This window comes from Delphinus delphis, chromosome 4 (assembly GCF_949987515.2).
Source record: "Delphinus delphis chromosome 4, mDelDel1.2, whole genome shotgun sequence".
Classification (NCBI taxonomy): domain Eukaryota; kingdom Metazoa; phylum Chordata; class Mammalia; order Artiodactyla; family Delphinidae; genus Delphinus; species Delphinus delphis.
Window position 1 is genome coordinate 105,801,348 of NC_082686.1, and position 23,319 is coordinate 105,824,666.

Genomic DNA, 23,319 nt, shown 5'->3' on the forward strand with positions numbered 1-23,319 from the left:
ACCAAAGGAAAATTTGGAGACAGACCTAACCACAAGGAAATGAATTGTGTCTTTTCATTCCAAAACAATGCTTTCTGTAATAGCACACAATGGAAAAACAGGGGATTAGGGAACACACCTTTGTCCCCACTGCTGTGCAAGGCCTTACTGGCAGATGCAATCCTTTCTTAGAAGTACTGAAAGTCTCCTTCAGCTACCATTACACGTCTCACTCAAGTCATCTTGGCTGACAAGTGGTGGTGACACAAGACTGATGATAGTGGACAAATCAGCTTATTCAGCTGATTCTCCACCAAAAGGAAGAAATGATCAGAGAAAGCCAGAGGGCGACCAGGAACCTAAAATTTTGCTTGGATTTTAATAGGATCGAGAGGGCAGGGCCACTTGGGTCTTTCACAAGAGGGACTCTTCCTTGGGTTGGAAGTGCAACAGTTCCCAGACCCCTACAGCAGCTACCAGGAAGGTGGAAGTGGATAGCTGTGAGTTCCTGTGGCTCCAAAGGCTTCCTTAATTTTCTCACTTGCAGTAATCTCTCTCTTTTTTGCAACCATGTCCTCTCCTCTGCCACTAAGTATTATATCTCTTATGTCATATGCATGTCTGGGCTTCATAACTAAGCCTCTTGAGGGCAGGATCCCCACTGGATTCACCTATGTATACCCAACTACCCTTACTCTGCCTAGCACAAACTAGGTAGTCAAAAAAACGTTAACGAGTAAGTGGGTAAATCTGATGGAAGAAGCCCTGAGATCCCCCAGTAAGCAGATAGTAGGTCACTAACTGCAGAGCAATCAGGGTTTCTTGTGGTCTTGGCAGGGAGGGACATCAGAGAAATCTGGGGACAAAGCTGGGGTCTATTGGCCATGGCAGTTCAAACACATACATAAGGAGTACACTGAAGATGGAGTGTAGTTTTTCAAATAATTACCCATGCGACTATTTGTTCCATATTTCCGTTAAGATGGGCTACCATGCCAAAATGTTCCCTTGGCATAAACAGTACACTTTTCTACCACGGGCTTTCTTTTGTGTTATTTTACTGAAAAATCAAAATAGGCAGATAGGCTATTAGTATCCTCATTTCACCTGCTGGGATGCTGAAGTGAAGTAGGTGAAAGACTCAGCGTGTTCTGTGCTCATATTCTTAGGTATCTGCCTCCTCGTAATTAGGGAGTGCCAGAAAAAAAAAGTTCTTATTCCATTTTCCCTGAAAATGCACTTGTTCAGAAATGAAAACTTGTATTATTAGTACTCATCATTTTGTGTGAAGTCAATGTTTCAAAAAACACTCTGAGGTCTCATGTAAGTCCAAACTGTTGCCACTAGTCAACTGACATGAAAGGGACTGTTCTGTTTTATAGAGTCATTATATTAGGATATTAAAGAAGGCCCGCATGGATCGCGTACCATGAGTTTGGTGATATGTTTGATAGTGGTCTATGAAGTCTTTCTCATTAAATTTGATTTGGCTTATGTGGTAATATTGTAGTCTTCAACAGGATGCAGGCAAACAAAGTTAAGTAATATATTAAAATGAATCACATTGGAAATCAGGAAGAAGGGGAATAGTCATTGAGTTTAGCAGGGACTAAAGTTTAGTTAATTAAAAAAATAACTTGATTCTCTATCTCTATGAGAAATTTAGCTTTAAAATATAAATCTATTACAGTTCAAGCATCTGTATTTGGGCTACTTGCCAAAGAGGAACTCTGGTGTGAAATATAATTAAAGTGGATCATAATATTTTCACTATGTTATAAATGAGGAACATCAGGCATACTGAGAAAAAATGCCTAGTCTAGCTTCTCTGGAGAATCACTAGTGGCCCAAATGACAACCCATATTCTTGCCTAGACCACTAAAATATAATTCCCCAAAGGGTGATAGTCCTTTTACTATTTATAAGTTATGTAATAAAGGAAATATAAAATTATTCAGTACCAGTAATCCCTTTTAAAAATCACTAAAAATTTGTGTATGTTAAAAACCACACACACCTGAGTTCATACTGGGCACTTCCACTTATAGCTAAGGAAAAAAAACCCACTAGCATATATTCAGAATATGAAAACATGTTTGTATAAAAACAAGTATTTGGTCATCAGTCTATTTTCCATCCCTTTTGCAACTGATTTTACGTTCTTTATATTTTTCATTTTTAACAGGGATTACAACTTTAGTAGTTTCAGAAATATAAAAAGATGGCATCAAAATGTCCTATATATTGGTAATCTTAGCCCAAGAACTTTTCATGCTTATCTTGTGTTCTGGGCTACAGTCTTCATAGATACAAATTCGAGCAGAACAAAATAGAAAAGGGAAATAACTCATGTCAGCTGCTGAAGGCAGTTTGTAAGGCAGGCCTAAAAGTCCTTATCTCTGGCCTGTTCAGTATGGAACGCATAGTTGATTTTCATTCAGCTACCAGAGAAAGGTATTCTACGATGACAGATAGCCTTATCAAAACTACACTTAGCTGGCTTCCTCTGCAGGGTATAGCAGTTGGTTAAGTAACACTGAAGTGAGAGCTCTTACCAGTTTTCTCAGAAACAATTCCCCATCATGAGTATTTGGCCAACTGCTTAGGTCTAGCATGAACATGTAATTTTTAAAAGAATGAGCTGGGACCTGCTAACATGTTTCAAAGGATCACCTAGTAAAAGCTGATCTCTAAGCAAATAAACCATCAGTTTATTTAATTTTCAAGTAGTTTTTTTTACTAAATGTATTATTCCTCTAAGAGTAACATGGTTCATGCTGCTTAGGTTGTTTACAGTGCTTTTTGTTGTGCCTAAAATTTTTCAATAAGGTGAAATAAAAGATTCAAATATGGTTTTATAATACGTGGAAGATAAAATCTCATATTTATAGCATATACTTCGACTCTTTTATATGCATGACTAGTCAAAATTGTGTCTTTAAATGGCAACTTGATATTTTTCAAATTGTACTCAGAAACACTACTGTGTACCATTTGCCTTAATACCAATATGTTCAGGATTAGCTTTATTAACAGTATGACATTTTCATGCATTCTTAAACTTTACACTAGTTTTAATGTTCACAATATTTGATTAAGTTCAACTCAACAAATATTCAAGCCTACATGAGAAAAGAATGAAATGAGGTTACCTTTTTATATAATAAGCTACCTTATTTTTAAGAGTTAATACTTAAAAATATTAAGTACTAAAGTATTAAAGTATTAGGGATTTAAAAACCTAAATTTCCAATGTTACTGTTAATTCAACCAGATGAACATAACTTTAGGCCACAGGACTGCCCATTAGCCTTTCCTGTCGGAGGGCAATTAATCTCTTGAACCACTTTTCTTCAGCATCAGCTTTCTCAATAAATAACTGAAATAAAAAAAGAAAAAAGAAGAAAAAATGTTATTGTCTGCCAATAGCTTAGATTTGACCTTATAAATCACTTGTATAGAATACATCCTTCAGCACAAGATTTGGATACTATTTAAATATTGATGACCTCTTAACTGAAGATCATCTATTTGGAATAATGCTCAGAAAGTTTTAGAGTAAAAGGACTAACATCAAAATCATTGGTTAGCAGTTTTACATTTCATTTTGTAAAGTTTATTTCCTACAATCTTTCTGAAGACACAGTGGTATGACACTAATTCACAGAAGATAGCACGATGTGGTGTTAATGACATGCTCCCAGTCCATGAGCCAACTGGAGCAGAGCCAGAATTAGATCTTTTAGTGCCAGAATAAAAATAAAACAAAACTTCTTTTTGCCCATTTTTCTTTCCCATAGAAAGAATCTCCTAGAAGTCAGGTAACATGAGTTGGTCCAAACCAGCTTCAAATACGTGTAACAGCTCTAAAGGCTGGGGGTGAACTGCCTATTTTTAGCAAATAGGAACATATGGATCCATTTCCTCCAATGGTCTTCTTGTCACCAGCCCAAAAGGACAACAGTTTGAATTAACTTCAGTCAACTAGACTTAAACTGACATTCTTAAGGTTTAAGTATCTTACATTTGGATGGGCCAGAGAATTGTCATCTTGGTACTTGATAGCAGTGGGGATGCTGCTAGGGTCTATTTCTTTTTCATTACTCGGTGGGTCAGCCACTACTGATGCTGGTCCTGATGTTGCAGCTGCATGCTTCACTTCACTAGGTTCCACTGACTGAAACATGAAATACATGCTATTAATTGGATAACAATATGCAATTAAAATGTTGCTTTAATAATATTTCTGATTTTGAATAATAACTGCTCAATTGGCCTCCTTTGAGATGATACTAACCACAAAATGGCCCTAGGTTATTGAATGAGAAACAACTATTCCTGAAGTAAGCAAACAAATACAAAAACACTGTGAAAATGTTATTTCTTACAATCAGCATATTTTTCTTAAGAAGTTGGTACTTATGAGTCTATACTATTGCAAAAGTACATACATTTCACATATCTAAATTCCTACTTAGCCTTTTTTTCTACCCCTATTGGTTCTACACATACAGTTTTTCAATTTCTATTTTCTTTTGACTTTTTTACTTCTGAACATCCACTTCTCTGAATGAAGTGCAAAACAGAGGTCACTGGGGAAAACATCTAGAAAATGAAATATGCATGAATTAGTTGATCCTTTATTAGAGTAATTTATCTCAGAGTTGGAGATCCATCTATTTAACCAGTATTTACTAAGCACTATTAATTGCTAAGCACTGGGTACACGAGGGAGAATAAGAAGATATGTTCCTTGTCCAGGACACGGGTTCGAGCCCTGGTCGGGGAAGATCCCACATGCCACGGAGCAACTAAGCCTGTGGGCCACAAATACTGAGCCTGCGCTCTGAAGCCCGCGAGCCACAACTACTGAGCCCGCGTGCCACAACTACTGAAGCCCGCGTACCTAGAGCCCATGCTCTGCAACAAGAGAAGCCACCACAGTGAGAAGCCTGTACACCGCAACGAAGAGTAGCCCTTGCTCGCCGCAACTAGAGAAAGCCTGTGTGCAACGAAGATCCAATGCAACTAAAAATAAAATTAATTAATTAAAAAAAAAAGAAGATATGTTCCCTGTGCAAACTGGAGATTACATTTTGCTAATGGGATGACAGATCTCTAACAAATACCAAAATATATACATAATCACAAATTGTAACAAGTTACATAGAGCTGTTTAAAGAAATATTTGGTAAATTTGATTTGGCAGTTTTCTTCTTATATTTTGGAGCCAATATTTTTTTCCCCAGATCCCAAACTTTTCTATGTCTCCAACATAGTGGTCATAGAAGACTCATAGCCCTAAGTGATATTACACTGACCCTTTATAAAACTGAAGACACGTAACAGTAAAGCCCAATATTCTGCACAGGGGAAAGTGGGAAGTATGTTAGTCCAGTGAGGTCCAGGACATAATTTTTTGGTACTCTACCTTGCCAAGCAGGGAATGTAAGAGCATGCCATTCTGCATATCTAGGCCATGCTTTGATAGGGTTCAGCTAGGAGACTGGCTGTCCATATGGAACTACCTCGAAAAATTGTGAAGTGCTGTTATTCTAGTTGCCAAACATGTGGATCGCACATGTGCAGGTGGCAGAGATAACATTCTATTACAGAAACCAAGTAATCTCATTTTGTTTTTACCTACACAGTACATTAAAGTTTTCTTTGAAAAGTGCTTATATGCACAAGAGGTAAAGTTCTCAGGGGTTAGGATCAGAGTGTAGAAGTTATTATTTAATAATGTATAATTTAAAAAACGTGTGAGGAAAACCATCAATTGCTTCTTTATTTAAGTGAGGAAAGCTGTTAGAGAAAATTTGACTATTAAAAAACTCTTAGCATGGCTACTATCAAACATCTGGCTTTGAGTAGCACTGCCACCTGGTGGTTCAGTTTGGAAAAACTTGTTTTAACACGTACTTAAAAGTATGAAAGAACAAATGACCATGCTGCTTAGAGTTATTTACCCTCTTTTTGAACATAGGCGGATATCTGCCAAATACAACAATTTTTGGATTGAATAAGTGGTAATAAGCTTATTTGGGAGAACAGTCTGAAAACAAGATTGGTTCCTTAAGTTGATGATACAGCAGGAACTATCAGATCATCTTTCTACTCACACCAGAAAAATATGATTGCACAAAGTAAAACTAGTTAAATCAATATGTGTTGCAGGAGACAAACTGTCTAGCATGTCATTGGTAACAGCCACTTTTCTGGTAATAGTTCCCTAGCTAAATTAGTGGAATTAACACAGCTAAAGAATCTACCAACAGAAGGGGTCACTAGTTACAGAAAAGCCTTTTTCAGAGATATTACAAACTTTATACCAATGCATGTAGCACTGTCCAGGAGAGAAGGATGTTGAAACTTGGTTCATAATTTAGTCCTCAAGAGAGTTAGTCTTTGCTATGCAACAGGAATAGCCCATCACATCTGCCCATGACCTGGATGAAATGGTCCTCTAGATAATTTACTTTGCTAAGTCATCTCCTGATAAATAATTCATCTTCTTGGGCATCCTGAATCCTTACCTTATACTGTAGACACAGACATTTTAGAAACTGGAAAGGGATACCACTTTCTAAACTAATAAATTGGCCCTCTGTTTTATATTACAGTCCAGTGCGAATTTATTCTTTGTTGGCCCATCACTGCTCTTCTGATCATTTTGAAACGCGATGACTAATGTAAGTCTAGTGTTGGATGGCTAATATCTTATACTACTGTACATTCACCAAGGTAAATGCCATCTTCTGTGGCCTTTTAGCATATTCTTTATATTTCAACAGGGAATATGCATTGAGTTCACAATTATGAGAGATTGATTAGTTCTGGAGTTGGACAAATTTGGTTTGGCTGCTGCTTTTTACCATTTATTAGCAGTTTGACCCTGGGTTATGAAATTTGCGGAATCTCAGCTATAATTAAGGGTTATTAGGATATTAGTTAAATTATAAATGTTAAATGTCTAGTATTAATGGTAGTCATCATTATTTTAGTTATTTTACATTAAATATATACAAAAGTGGGGCTATGATACAACACTGTTTTACATCATTTGTTTACTGCTTTAACATTTCCAAACGGCTGTATTGAAACAAATTGGTTCAAAGCTTATGTCTATACATGAAACTAGAAAGTTACTGTGTAAAGTAATTTTTAATTTGCTTCATCACCAAGCCTCAAATAAGGAGCATTTTAGGATCTATAGACCATAAAAAATTACATAAAACAGTCTCTGGCCCAACCAAAACAGGAATCCTTGTATCTACAATCCCTCTGAAGGAAGCCACAGACAAATACAGCCCTTGGTAGCAGCAGCAGGAAGAGGAGGAGTAGTGACAGCTTTCATTTCTTGATCACTTACTATACGCCAGGCACTTGGTTAACTGTTTTATGTAAAGTATCTTGCTCATCCTTATAAAAACCTCTGCTACGGGTATTATCCCCATTTTAAGGGACGAGAGCCAAGGTTTAATGAGACTATTATGTAGTTTAAGGACATATGACCAGTAAACGGCAGAATCAAAGTGTGGTTCCAGATCTGAGTCTACATCTCATGCTTTTGACCACCGCTTCCTAATGGCTAAATGCAAGATTTATTGCAATTTGGTTTGAATTTTAGAGGAAAGAAACAAAAATGTTGGTAAAATATTTTAACTAAATGTATTTCTAAGGGGCTCAATTCACAGTGCTGGATTAACATTTCTAGGCTGCTTCTGCTTCTCTGTCATACTTATCCAACCAAGAACTAGCTAGTTCTAGGCTTTCCAGATTGATTTTATTTCTTTCTATGAATTACTGTTAAGGGGAACCTCTTTTTGAAAGATAGTTGAAACAGAAGGTGGGTTTCCCTCACACAGATTTATGAAGGTTGCTTACAAAATGAAGAGCCTCCTGTTCCATCCTAGACCTCTCAATCCTTAATGGTGGCATCTAAGTTGGAAGTACAAGAAAAGCTACATTGAAGCTGAGTAAATCCCAACTCAGCACTAAAAACTAAAGCAAACAAAAACTAATTATTAAAATAATTAATAATGGTGGTCCCTTTGATGAGAGATGTAGGTGAAATTCCTTTAAACTGCTCCCAAGGGAAGCCCATTTAACTATATATAGGGTTTTGTTATAGATATGGGAAGAAGAGTTTTTCTCTTGGATTTAATCAGTTATCTTAAGATTAATAACTATAAGAAATAATATTTTAAAACTTTTCTAGAGAATATAAACAAGGTAAAAAAATGACTAACCTTGGAATTCAAATATATGGATATTATTACATTTAAAAAATCTTTTAAGGTGCAACCAGATATCTAAAGAATTTCTGTGTTTCTCAGCAAGGGGTCTGTCTTACTGGTGAGCATGGAGACTCAGGGAAAGTAAGGGGCATATTAGAGAAATGTAAATGGGGTAAGGTTTATACTTCAGACAGTCTGAGTGCCTATAGTAGTAGTAGTTTTCAAGCACCATACTTAGTTTATAGAATATACTTAGATAGCAAATAATTTAGATGCTAGAGTATATAATTTTAAAACAAACAGTTTATGGATCAAGAACCATGTTACATATTTGATAATCATTATATTTAACCCTCGGTTACTCTAAAAAGTAGGAATTATTAGCTCTATTTTATGAATTTGGAAACTGAGGCTTGGAAAGAGGTTGAGAGGTTTTCTCGAGATCATCAATCATGTTAGGAAGTGTGAAAGTTAAGATTCAAACTCAGATCTCCTTGAGTCCAAAGCCCATGCTCTTTCCGCTATATTAAGCAGGCTTTAGATCAATTTCCTTACTCACTGCCAATTTTACTAGTTACTGGAAGAACTCTTAGTATCTTGGAGGAGAGGAATGGAATTAAAAATAAATTTACTATATTAATAATTAATACCAAATGGGAAAAAGTTGTTTAGAAGAAAACCTAGTGTATTAACATAGAGGAATAAATATTTCCACAGAAAGAAAATGCTAGGTTATCTTAAGTGTGTGCAGTGAGAACTGGGAAGTCAAGGTGAACTCCAGAAAACAAATACTATGCAAGTAAACTTCAAAACAAATTACAATTCTTTTAGGACTTCTTATTAAGTATGAGTAAGATATTTAATAAAATGGGCAACTATATTTGTGAATGTCCATTTCACAGCTCCTTTTTTTCAGGAGTTGTGGTGGCAAACTACAAAATATTCAAATGAAATCAGCAAAATAACAGGGCAAGGACCGTGGATTAACCAAGGCTGTCTAGTGCATCCTGGCATCCTGCACATGCTCAATTCATGTCCCCATAATGAATTATTTTAAAATACATATGGTAATTGAAAAGGTGTCCCTCTCACTAATAACAAAAGAAATGCTAATGGAACAACAAAAGGTCAATTTTTACCTATCAGGTCATTAAACATGAAAAAGTCTGATAAGACTTGGTGTTAACCAGGGTGTGAGAGACAGACATCTCCCTGCATTTCGAGGTGGAATTTGAATCGATACAATATTTTGGGTGAATGACTTTGGGAACAGGTATGAAAATAAACAATATTAACCTTTAACAACTCCATTTTGAAAATTTTATCTAAGGTGATAATAATGGATATTCACAAACATGTATGCAACACCTCCAAACTTACAACTACTAAAATATCTATCAGAGAAAAAAAATTATGATACATTCATCAGTAGAATACTATACAGTCATTAATATATCTACAGATATAGAGTATTTCTGAATAAGTGATAGCTATACCATGTCTTCATTAGATGTATGATATTGAAGAATACATGTATTTCACAGTAGACAGCTTTTTCCAACTAAAGGAACACAAATTCCAAAAAGCAGCCCTGACAATGATTGAAAGAATACATGAAGTATTCAACAGAAATAAAATGCCAATCAAAGCTCCTTTTATTAGAGTTGAATAAGTGATACTCATATGGGCAAAGAGTGTAAATATATGTTACTATTTGGGTAATAATTTTATTGTTAAAGTTCTTTTCTAACTTTTCTCTAGCAATGTCAATTCAAAAAGTAGACGTATACATTTGAAAAGAAAACTGTGTACGTTCATGAAATGTGTATTATTGTTATAGAACTGTATGTTGACATCTTATACTTTGCCTTCTTGGTGAATTTTAAAATAAAAATGGCATCAGATACATTTTCACAGTTTTTTTTTTAACAAGTTAAACTTGAACTGATTCTCACTGATTCATTCTCTCTCTCAATAACATGCTGATACACTCTCACCTTACTTCATCTATTAGAAGAAGAAGCACTTACATTTAAGTAAAATCCATTAATAAAGCATCCCTTTAGTTGGAATCTAAAGGCTTATTCATAATGCCTTGATGAAAACTTACCTTTTTGACTTCTTTACTTGATCTGAATGTTTGCTGAACAAAAGAATCACTTTCAATGGCTTCAATTTCTTTGACTCTTTTTACTTGTTCTACCAGGGTGGCTTGGTCTAAAAAAGAAGGTATTATGTCAGTGTATTCTGGTTTGTCAGCTTGTTATCAACACTATACCTAAGCAATGTTCTTTCTATGAAGTAATTTTATGACTTATGAAATTTAACTGGATGGAAAAAAAAAGACATTATGGTTAAGTTATAATAGAAACTTTTTGCCCCCCCTGGAGACCCACAAAGATAACATTCCTATCCACTAAGACTCTCACCTAAAACCTAAAACATTGCCGAGAAGGTACTGCTAAAATGATCCAAGCTAATCTGTGCTAATCTGGAAGGAGGACTTTACATTTTTTTTCCAATTTTACTATGGAAATACATAAAAGGAAAAAGGAATAAGAGCACAATGAATCCATCTGCACCCATCACTCAGCTTCTGTAATCATTAATTTTCTGTTATTCTTATTTAATCTATCCATGCCCACTTCAATTTTGGGGGGTGGACCTGGAGTATTTAAAAGTAAATCCCAGACATAATGCCATGTTACCCCTAAATATTTTTTTAGGCATCTCAGATAAGGGCTTAAAAAAACAAAACAAACTAGCAACATAACTACAATACCATCTTTAAACCCAACGTTATCAGTAATAATTCCTTAATATCATCTTATATAATCCATGTTTAATTTTCACTGATTGTCCAAGTGCTTTTTTTACAGTTGGTTTGTCTGAAAGAGGATCCAAACAAGGTCCACACATTACACTTAGACGACAAGTATCTTAAATTCCTTTTCATCACATACGGTCCACCATCCCTTCCTTTCATTGTCATTTATTTATTGAAGAAAATGGATCATTTTAGCCTTTACAATTTTCTACATTCTGGATTTTGCTGATTTTATTCTCATGGTGCCATTTAACATGTTCTTCTGTCCTTCATACTTTGTGTAAACCAGCAGTTAGATCTAGACAGGGATAATATTCAGGTTCAATTTCTTTTGGTAAAGAATACATCACAGGTGGTGCTATGTAATTCCTATTACATCATATCAGGATGTGCTTCTCCCACTTCTAATGATGTTAAGATTGATCAGTGTGTCCAAGGTGATGTCAGCCTGACCCTAGTTCTCCACCAACCTTTCACTTCATGGTTTTAGCAGACAATGTTTGTTGCTTAGCTCCATTATTTTATTAGACATTGCAAAATGGTCATTTTTTTCTAATTCTATTATTTGTCCTGCATTTATTAGCTGTGATTCGAAGAACTTCCTTCATCGACTACTTTGTAACTGTGAAATATAGTCTAGAGGAAAAGGCAGAATAAATATTTCTTTCCCTTAATTTATCAATTTTGGTCCAAAGATGACCATTATGAGCTCATGAATATTTATATATGTAATGTACTTCAGTCCATCATAGTCATTTTCATATTTTGATTCTACCTTTGGGTAGTGGGAGCCTCTTCATGTTGGTCCCTGCATCCTTTTGATATGATCTCTTTTGTTAAAGTGTGATAAGATGTCCCAGGTTCATCCTGTACAGTTCCTGTCTCAGACTTGAAATCAGCCATTTCTCCAAAGGGCCTGGATTCCTTTTAGTGGGGAATGATACTTAAAGACAGTAACCTGAGCAGTAGGGGTGTTTGTTGTTACTGGATTATCACCGCTTCTCAGCTTTTTCAGTGGGTGGGGTAGGAAATACATACTTTTAGAAAAGAAAATCGAATGTGAGTTATATTTGTATATCTTTTCTCTTATTCTAAGAATATTAGGCCTTAATGATGTGATCAAAAGTACTTAGCTGTTTTTCCTAATATGTGAGTTGAATATATATTAGTTTCAAAATCGTAAGACAAATATTACTATTAACAAGATGAATTAATAGTTTAAAATTTCTTTATGGCTCTTTTTGATCTTAGGATTTATTCCACTGATGAATTGTCAAAACACTATACTCTAAAGTCACTTGAAATGATTCTCCATGTGATTATGCTACCAACTTGATATATAGTTAGGTTCATTTGTTTCAGTTTTTTTTTTTAAATCTTGTTTTGCTCTACTGTTTTCATAATTAATATTTGCTTTTTAATTGCATAAAACACTTACATGCTTTCAAAGTCAAAATTAAAACAACATCATTCAGAGAAGTCTAGGTTTCCTTTCCTATCCCATTCCCCCAATCCATAGGTAATCATTTTTTATTAGGTTTTGATTTTTATCTTTCCATTGCTTATTTCTGAAAATATAAGTATACATATTCTCTTCTTTCTTACACAAAATTAGCATACTATACATTCCTATGTATATTACTTCTCTCACTTTTAACACTATGTTTTCCAGTATAGAGACTTCCTCATTTTATGCTACAGCTATACAGTAACCTATTTTATGGTTTTATGATAGTTTTTCCTACCAATGCCCTGTTGATGGTCATCTGAGTTGTTTCCAGTCCTTTGTTTTTACAGTTAGTGCTTTAATAAATAGCCACAGGCATGTATCATTTCATACTTTTGTATTTTTTTCTCACATGCTAGCTGGGCAAGAAAAATGCAACATTATGGTTCACAACCTTACTGTTTAAACTCTTGGTCTAAGCTGAAACGAACACACACCTGAATTAGGAGCCACTGAATACTCAGCTAAGGCATCTAAAAATGCCAGGGTTTTAGCCTGTATGAATCATAACTGAATTTATTAAAAAAAAACTGTAATAACTGGTTTAACAAGGTAGAGTTATTTGCATCAAAGTAATTTTTACATACTAAGTTGAAAAGGTTAAATGATATAGACAGTATGAAATCTGGTCTAACACATTCAATAAAAATTAACATTTTATGAAAAATCTCTGCTTCAATTTTTGGCCAATCACAAATTATAAGCATATAGTCTTATGCAAGTTCCAGTTTATTTAAGAGAAAGACAGTGCTTCTGAGATGTGTCCCTGACAGCTGTAACCAGTCTTTTCTCAGGTGAGAAATCCTGCATGGAATGTTTGGAAGTAACAGCTGTCACAGCCAACACTCACATCTTTGGAAGAATATATTTTCCTATATAAAAAGCAAACACTGTCAGAGTGTCATGGAAGAGCAAATAGTTCCACATGCTTTAGAATAAAAGCTCCTTTTAATTATGCAATGTACTAACTGAGCATGTGAAATGAGAGAAGACTCTTTGCCCAGCTAACTTATTAACATGTGCCGTACCAGAGGATAATATTTTTACTAGTTACATGTATAATGGCATTAATATAGCAGAGAAAAATCATAATGGATACCATTCCAAGTGATTCAACTTTAACAGGTCAACATGAAAACACATTTGTTTGTGTAGGTGTTAGTTTCACAATTATTTCACAATCATTAGTTCCCAACCAAAAACAATATTTCTGACTTCAGGATGATGTCTCATATGTATCAACTGTTTGACCCCTCGGATTTTTTCTCTAACATATTCCCTCATTTGGATTTACAAAGCACATCATTAGTATTAAATGTCAGAGGTGAGTTCACAAACAGTACTTGATGTCTAAAGCTTGCAGTGTTTGTAGCTTTAAATATGGGCATACAACCAGCTCCTAATACAAATAAAAGTGTTATCACAGAAGCTGGCCAAAGGGCCAGTATATTTAACAAAATAGCACTGGAGAAACTGTAAAGGAAGGAAGGAGAAAGATTAGAGGAAAAACAGAACATTATGTTTGTGTTTCTTTAAAGATCACTTCAGGACTAACAAAGTGACAGGGCAGATAGGGGAAAGCCTGTCTGCTTGACTTACAATATGAAAATAAACCAAAATAGCTTTTACCTTTCAATGTGGGAACCATTTTACTGGTGATATTTAAATTAAAGAATGTGATATTTAAATTAAAGAGTAAGAGAGTGATATACAAATTAAATTTCTTTAACATCTTTATTGGAGTATAATTGCTTTACAATGCTGTGTTAATTTCTGCTGTATAACAAAGTGAATCAGCTATATGTATACATATATCCCCATATCCCCTCCCTCTTGCGTCTCCCTCCCACCCTCCCTATCCCACCCCTCTAGGTGGTCACAAAGCACCGAATTGATCTCCCTGTGCTACGTGGCCGCTTCCCACTAGCTAACTATTTTACATTTGGTAGTGTATATATGTCAATGCTACTCTTTCACTTAGTCCCAGCTTACCCTTCCCCCTCCCCGTGTCCTCAAGTCCATTCTCTATGTCTGTGTCTTTATTCCTGTCCTGCCCCTAGGTTCATCAGAACCATTTTTCTTTTTTTTAGATTCCACATATGTATGTTAGCATGTGGTATTTGTTTTTCTCTTTCTGACTTACTTCACTCTGTATGACAGACTCTAGGTCCATCCACCTCACTACAAATAACTCAATTTCATTTCTTTTCATGGCTGAGTAATATTTCATTGAATATATGTGCCACATCTTTATCCATTCATTTGTCAATGGACACTTAGGTTGCTTCCATGTCCTGGCTACTGTAAATAGTGCTGCAATGAACACTGTAGTACATGTCTCTTTTTGAATTATGGTTTTCTCAGGGTATATGCCCAGTAGTGGGATTGCTGGGTCATATGCTAGTTCTATTTTTAGTTTTTTAAGGATCCTCCATACTGTTCTCCAGAGTGGCTGTATCAATTTACATTCCCACCAACAGTGCAAGAGGGTTCCCTTTTCTCCACACCCTCTCCAGCATTTATTGCTTGTAGATTATAAATTAAAATTTGAAAGGTGCATGGGAGATTTCATTTTTAGTCTTATAAATAGCTCAGCTCCATGCTGTCTGAAAACAGGCATAAAAAATGTTTTAAACTGCTTCATACTCAAAATTCTAAGATCAATGTCCACAAATCTATGTCTTAAGTATAACCCTGTCATTTTGGGAAGCAGAATAAAACACATCAATAATATATAGTAAATTGTTTTATTTTTATTTTTAAAAATATTTATTATTTGTTTGTTTGTTTGGCTGCGCCTGGTCTTCGTTGTGGCATGCAGGATCTTCATTGCCGCGTACAGGATCTTCATTGTGGCATGCGGGATCTTTTAGTTGTGGCAGGCAGGCTCTTAGTTGCGTCATGCGGGATCTAGTTCCCTGACCAGGGATTGAACCCAGGCCCTCTGCATTGGGAGCGCAGAGTCTTAACCACCACTGGACCACCAGGGAAGTCCCTATAGTAAACTGTTTTACATTCAGGCTCTTAAGTTTAACATGCCAATTTGTCATTTAAAAATTCTGTACCAATTTTAAGACTGGGAAGAATGTGAATTAAAACTAGTTATTGTTTATATATATATATATATTTTAAACATTTATTTATTTATTTGGTTGCGTCTGGTCTTAATTGTGGCAGGCAGACTTCTTAGTTGGGGCTTGCTGGCTCCTTAGTTGCGGCATGTGGGCTCCTCAGTTGTGGTATGTGAACTCTTAGTTGCGGCATGCATGTGGGATCTAGTTCCCTGACCAGGGATCAAACCAGGCCCCCTGCACTGGGAGCGCAGAGTCTTAACCACTGTGCCAACAGGGAAGTCCCCTAGTTATTGTTTATATGCTTGGCATGAATGCCTAGCATACAAAGTATCCTGTATTCATCAGCCATGGGGTTAAAAATGAAAACAAGTGATAAAGTTACTGGGAGAATAAAAATTACAGGATGTTTCTGGGGCTTCCCTGGTGGTGCAGTGGTTAGGAATCCGCCTGCTAGTGCAGGGCACACAGGTTCGAGACCTGGTCTAGGAGGATCCCACATGCCGTGGAGCAACTAAGCCCGTGCACCACAACTACTGAGCCTGTGCTCGAGAGCCACAACTACTGAAGCCCGCACACCTGGAGCCCATGCTCTGCAAAAGGGGAAGACACCACAATGAGAAGCCCATACACCACAATGAGAAGCCCATGCACTGCAACGAAGAGTGGCCCCTGCTCACCGCAACTAGGGAAAGCCCATGCGCAGCCAAAATTAAATAAATTAATTTTTAAAAAAATTACAGTATGTTTCTAAACATTAACATGGTAAACATGAAGTAAACATATCTATTTGCACTTGATGCTTTTTGATAAACACATTATTGGTAAACAAAATGACTTCCATAGGTTGCTTGCAAGATGTCCGTAGAATATTTCATATTTCATAATAAAAGAGAAAATAATGAAGTCAGAATGCTAAGTCACTACAGACTAAAAAAGTCAATAACTCACTGCATGGACAATTATTTTGTTCTTTTTGTGATTAAAAATTAAAATCAAATATTTTATTAGTTACTGTTGATGTTATAAAAATTAGGTTCACCTGCTACTTTGAGTTATATTTGACAATTTCACATGACACATCTACAGAATTTTCTGTGTTATCAAAAGGTACACAAATTTAAGATTAGTAGATAAAGATGACAAGGTCCAGTATAAACCTTTTATTTGAAAAGGCAAAATTTAAATATGTACACCATTTGCAGATTACCAACAAGCCAACCTCTCTAAACTGGCAGCAATGCTAGGCAGAGAACAGCAGATGGCACTATTACCCAAAATGTAATGGGCTAAGCGACATGAGTTTCATGAAAGGTACCTTACACATTAAAATCTCATCTCCAAATGACTACTTTTGAATATTAATAATTTATGAATTTCCCCAAAGTTAAAATGCATTTTATATTACAAAGAGTTTGGGTTGGTTGGTTTCATAGTTATTGAGTTACTTATGCTACTTTTCTCTCCCAAGGGGAAAAAAAATTTATATACTAATACTACTGCTACAAATACATGAATAATACAAGAGAAGATCTTATTTTCAGTTTAAATGGATTCAAATTTTAGTCAAGAATGGAAATATCTGCAAAATTTCCTTTTATGGTACAATATAGACACTGAAAACAAAGTCTTTGAAAAATAAAGCACTTTCAAGTGCTTTGCAAGAACAAAAGAAAAAAAGCAAACAATAACAAACTGGCTATTCAATAAATAAGTAAATGGAGATGGCTGTTCAATAAAATCTGTAGACAAATAAAACATACCATAAAGCTCACTTGGAATTCTAAAGTTAAAGCAACTCCTCATGAACACAAATTTTAATGAAATATAGCCACTGCTTTCCCTTCAAAACAGTTCAAAACAGTGTATTTTAAATAAGTTTCTTTCATTAAAACATATAAAACATATATTAGAAAGCCATCCAACCGTAACATTTTAAGGTTGTTCATAAATCTCATATCCCTGGGCACCAATTTCCAGAACTGATATCCAGAAATAACGTGAAAGATGAGAAAACTTCTTAAGTAGAATGTGGCTTGTCTATCAGCCTTCTGGAAGCTTATGATACAGTACCAAGTTATATATGTCAGTGAGGCTCCTGGAGTGTCTCTAATAACAACCCCCCTTGGATGGGGTCCAAGACAGACTCATAACAAACTGCTTTCCATGTCAAATTAAGTAATAAGAATAAATTTAATGTGACTGAACCAGTGAAGAATTTCTGATAAACATTTTAATAAGTGCAAGTGAATTGAGCATCAGACTAGGTTTTATGAAAAACAAAATCCATACTGAAAATCCACACAAATTCCACCTCATTTAGTTCCTCTCACCTAGAATGCTCTTACCTTTTCTGAATCCTCCCTGTCACTTCCCTTGCCACCTCTGAGAAAAGGGGCCTCTTCTATAATTCATTTGGCTCTCAGCATATGTTAACTCCCACTGATATTAATTTCTTCATGAGCAAAAGCTTCATTTCCCCAGGCAGAGGGGACATACCCTTCTGTGTCAACTCCAGGAGTTAGTATAGCATACTCTATTATTTAGTAAGCAGTCAATAAACATTTGTTGAAAACTTAAAAATTAAGGGGCATTAAAATAACCATTAAAAAAACATTATGGGGGAGAAATGTCAAATTATAAAAGGTTTTGTAACTTTAAGAAATTAAATGTCTCTAAGTGGTTAGTTTTAACAGCTCTGGGTTCAGACTATCTGGATTGAACAGTCTCTTCTACTTACTAGCTTTGTGACCTTGGGCAAGTGCATTGTGGTGGTCTCAGTTCTCTCCTCTGTGGCATGGGGATAATAGATGAAACATCATAGGATGGTTGAGAGGTTGCCTCCCTCCTTTCTTCCTTCCCTTTCTCTCTCCTTTCCTACTTCCAAATATTTGAGCACACTCAGGCATTGTTCTGCATACCAGGGTTTAGAGACAAGAGTTTCTTTCTTCCCTCATGGAGCTTATGTTTCAATGGAAGAAGCGAATAATAAACATGTAAATAAACAATATAATATCAAGGAAAATAGAGCAGGGTAGAGGGCTACAAAGGAGAAAGGGGGGCTATCTCAGATGGGGTAACCAGGAAAGAACTCCTGACGTGGTGATTTCAGCAGAAAGAAGAATCATGTGAAGGAACAGTCATGAAAATCTGGGAGATGACACTTGTGTTCAGCACAGGGCTGAGGAAGCATTAAGAACACTTAGTAACTGAGAGCTATTACTAGTAACAGGACTAGAGGGCTGATTTAGTAATTGTACTGAGACACGGAAGTTGGCTAAAAAGTTGGTATATAAACCTCAATTTCTGGCCATATAGAATCCTAATGGATGTCTACAACCACACACTCCCTAAAATGGTAGTCATGTGGTAGAAATCATGTTTTAAAACAGACGTATATTTGATCATCAATATCTGGGATGCCTTTCTAGTGAGGAAGGTCATAGAGGCTAATTTTTCTTTTAAATGGTTGTTAAAAAGGCCAGATGAGCTGTTATGGTAGCAGAAGCGGTAATCACGGCAGTAACAGAATCTTACATTTATGGCACTGAGTGCTAAGCACTTCACATGGATTACCTCTTTTAACTGTCATAACCATAAGAGATAGTACTATTATTATTTTCATTGTACAGATGAGAAACTGAGGCTAAGTAACTTGGCCAAGGTCACTGGGCTAGTTGGTGGAAGAAATGGGATCCAATCCCTGAATTGTGATCCAGTCATTATTTCCTAGTCAAATAAATTCTTTACCCACTCCTGCCAAGAAACATGTATTTTTCTTCCTTTTTACCCATTTACTAGAATAATAAATGTTCTTGGTATTGTTCTTATTCTGCATTTTAATGCTTATACATTCAGTAAAATACAACGTGGCTTTATTTCTGGAGGAGATGCCATATATATTGTCTTGGTTTTCTGGCGTTATCTTGAGCTAGATTACAGATGTATATTTTTGGAATCTTTCATACTCGATTAAATTTTTAAAGAATTATATATGTCACATTCTGAAAACCTTTATTAATGAATAAAAGAAATAAAGTTTTTAGAAAACCTATCATTCTTTCATTTAAGCCTGAAGACAACCTGAATGGTAAATTACTACTTTAGAGCTGTTCTTATTTATTGTGCATCAATTGTTGCTACAAAAAACTAGAATGGTTTCTGAGAATTTGGCTAAACAAACAAACACTATGCAGACAAACTACATAGACTATTGCCTTATGCTTCTCTCAAATGTAATAAACATGGGTAGTCAAATCCACTTTCAATAGTGGTAAGTAATAATTCCAACAAAGCTAAAGATACTGGAAGTTTTCTTATTTTAATAGGATAGAAGAAAGGAATATAATTTGAAGTATACTGGATTAACAGAGAATACAGACTCTGAAGTTGCTATCTGTTATCCATTTTAATTCCAGAATTCTTATTGACTCTTTAATTAAAATTCTGTAGATGGAAGAGTTGTATATTTCTAAGGAACTTGAAGTGAATGCTGTCTGCCAGCCATCTCCAAACACCCCATAACCACACACAACTCGCCTGTCAGGAGAGCTAATGCAGACATCGCAGGGCACACCACATTTGTCACTGTGGCTAATATCAGAGACACGCAGCTCTTTTTTCTTAGCACACAAAAGCAAGATATGTAATTCAATGCTCAATTTACCCTTGTCTCACAGGAGATTTTTCCCCGCTAATTGATAGAAATTAAGCCATTAATCAAGCCACTAGCCATCATTCAAACCAGAGAAGATGAATACAAACTTTCATCATAACCACCTTCCCCATTTTAGTGTTCATTAGCATTAATTTTTAATGCAATTATGCTATTCTTTTACGCTGAGCTCATAAATTACTGCTCTTTTGTTGCTGGCTGGCCTTGTAAAATCCAAACTAATGCTTTGTACTCTGATCTTAAAGGCAATTACTAGGTTCTTCTATCTTTTATATCTTTGCATCCCCAATAACATATATATATATGTGTGTGTGTGTGTGTATACACATATATATACATACATACATATATATATGTATATAACGAACATCCATGAACACCCAAATGCTATGCCTGTTTTTTTTAATGTCTCTATATAAAATCTGTGTGAACATATAAATGTAAAATGTACCTAAAGTAAATAAATACACACACATACCACATACATTACAAAATATAGACGTTAATATAAAAATAAGATCTCATATTCATTCTGTATTTTGGGTTTAATATAAAGATATTCTTACAGTTTCTCATGATTAAAAAGTACTGCATCATTGTAGTAAAGTTATGTTTTTATAACAAATTAGAGAAAATAAGAATATTAATAGTGACTAATATACACACTTGTAAGGGTCAAAAAACTACTAAAAACAGAAAGAATATCTACAAAATATCAAAATCCCTTAGTTCTTTATCTAGGATTACTGTTTTATGTTTAAATCCTTATTTTAAAAAACTTGTGTTGAAACCTGAAAATTAATGAGACGAAAATGAAGAGTAATGGAAGATCAGAAGAACCATTTACCCAAAAGTGTGTTTATAAGTGCATATAATAACTCCATAGTCTTTTATTTTGCAAAGTGAATGCATCAGTTTATCAGAGGATGACAGTAAAATAAGACAAATTTTCCACAAATGAATACTGAAGCCAGAGACAGTGTATCCACTCAGTCCTCCATCCGAGAGAAAGTGGAAAGATATACCCTCCTATAGTCCCCCAAAAGCATTGGTTATGCTCACTCCTAGGTGCAGAGGAGCTAAAAAAAAAAAATCTGCAACTCTCTTCTTTGTATAACCCCAGTAATGCTTTTGCCTTTGTTCTCAAGTTGTTAACGTTCTGGTCACCCACTACCTAGAGAAAGGGTGCATATGTGGCATAAAGATTAATGAAATAAAACTTACTGGGAAGAACGGGAGAAAATATTTGCAAACAAAGCAACTGACAAAGGATTAATCCCCAAAATATACAAGCAGCACATGCAGCTCAATATCAAAAAAACAAATAACCCAATCCAAAAATGGGCAGAGACCTAAATAGACATTTCTCCAAAGAAGACATACAGATTGCCAACAAACACATGAAAGGATGCTCAACATCACTAATCATTAGAGAAATGCAAATCAAAACTACAATGAGGTGTCACCTCACACCAGTCAGAATGGCCATCATCAAAAAATCTACAAACAATAAATGCTGGAGAGGGTATGGAGAAAAGGGGACCCTCTTGCGTTGTGGGTGGGAATGTAAATTGATACAGCCACTATGGAGAGCAGTATGGAGGTTCCTTAAAAAATTAAAAATAGAACTACCATACAACCCAGCAATCCCACTACTGGGCATATACCCTGAGAAAACCATAATTCAAAAACAGTCATGTACCACAATGTTCACTGCAGCTCTATTTACAATAGCCAGGGCATGGAAGCAACCTAAGTGTCCACTGACAGATGAATGGATAAAGAAGATGTGGCACATATATACAATGGAATATTACTCAGCCATAAAAAGAAACGAAATTGAGTTATTTGTAGTGAGGTGGATGGACCTAGAGTCTGTCATACAGAGTGAAGTTAAGTCAGAAAGAGAAAAACAAATACCGTATGCTAACACATATATGTAGAATCTAAAAATAAAAAGAAAAAATGGTTCTGAAGAACCTAGGGGCAGGACAGGAATAAAGATGCAGATGTACAGAATGAACCTGAGGACACCGGGAGGGGGAAGGGTAAGCTGGGACGAAGTGAGAGAGCGGCATGGACATATATACACTACCAAATGTAAAACAGATAGCTAGTGGGAAGCAGCCACATAGCACAGGGAGATCAGTTCGGTGCTTTGTGACCACCTAGAGGGGTGGGATAGGGAGGGTGGGAGGGAGATGCAAGAGGGAGGAGATATGGGGATACATGTATATATATAGCTGATTCACTTTGTTACAAAGCAGAAACTAACACACCATTATAAAGCAATTATACTCCAATAGAGATGTTAAAAATAAATAAATAAAAATAAAATATAAATTTTATATATACACACAAATACATACACACATAAACACTTCCAGGCCTGCTTGAATTCACTTAATAATCACAAAATGGATATCATAATATCAGCACTAAAAATAAACCTTTGAAAATGAAACCACTGCAAATCCACAATTAATTTAAAACATTTCAAGAAGAGTTTTTACAGGCTGACTCAGGGCTTGATCCTGGCAGCCAGATGGATATAGGAGGTCAATAATCCAGAAGCAATGAGACAGTGATTAGCCAGACAGTAAAACAAGTACCCGGAAGCAATTACTGTCTAACACGTCAGAAAGCCATTTTACTGAAATAGGCAGAAAATGGATTTAAAAGATAAATTTCAATGTCTCCCTGCTGTCTTTCTAAAAATTTTGTTTAGTAAACACATTCGTAAAGCCAGTTACTACCTTAAATGATAATTACTCACGGCAAAAAGTCTTTGTTCAGAAGTGATGACTGACTGGAAGGTTCCTTGTAAAACAAGTTTACTTGTTCCTTCATATGCTGACTGCGAGGGAGAATATATTTATTTCTCTGTGACTGTCCAGTCAGAGATACTGCAAAGCTTTAAGCTCTAAGAGAATCGGATCTGGTCCAAAAGGTTATCAACCATACTGAAATTTTGCTATAAAGTAGCAATGTGCCAAAGAGCGTGAATGATGTTTGAAAG

General features: G+C 35.5%; 1 protein-coding gene across 1 annotated transcript in view; it reads right to left on the minus strand.

The window, feature by feature from the left end:
* Positions 1 to 2,748: 2,748 nt before the first annotated feature.
* The window catches only part of RSRC1 (arginine and serine rich coiled-coil 1), a 449,824-nt gene continuing 429,253 nt past the window's right edge, over positions 2,749 to 23,319 (minus strand). The window contains exons 9-11 of the mRNA XM_060011225.2: positions 10,331 to 10,437; positions 4,005 to 4,157; positions 2,749 to 3,359 (exon numbers count right to left, since the gene is read on the minus strand). Of these exons, the coding sequence (XP_059867208.2) occupies positions 3,267 to 3,359; positions 4,005 to 4,157; positions 10,331 to 10,437 (353 nt within the window). The 3' untranslated portion in view covers positions 2,749 to 3,266. The remainder of the gene's footprint in view (positions 3,360 to 4,004; positions 4,158 to 10,330; positions 10,438 to 23,319) is intronic.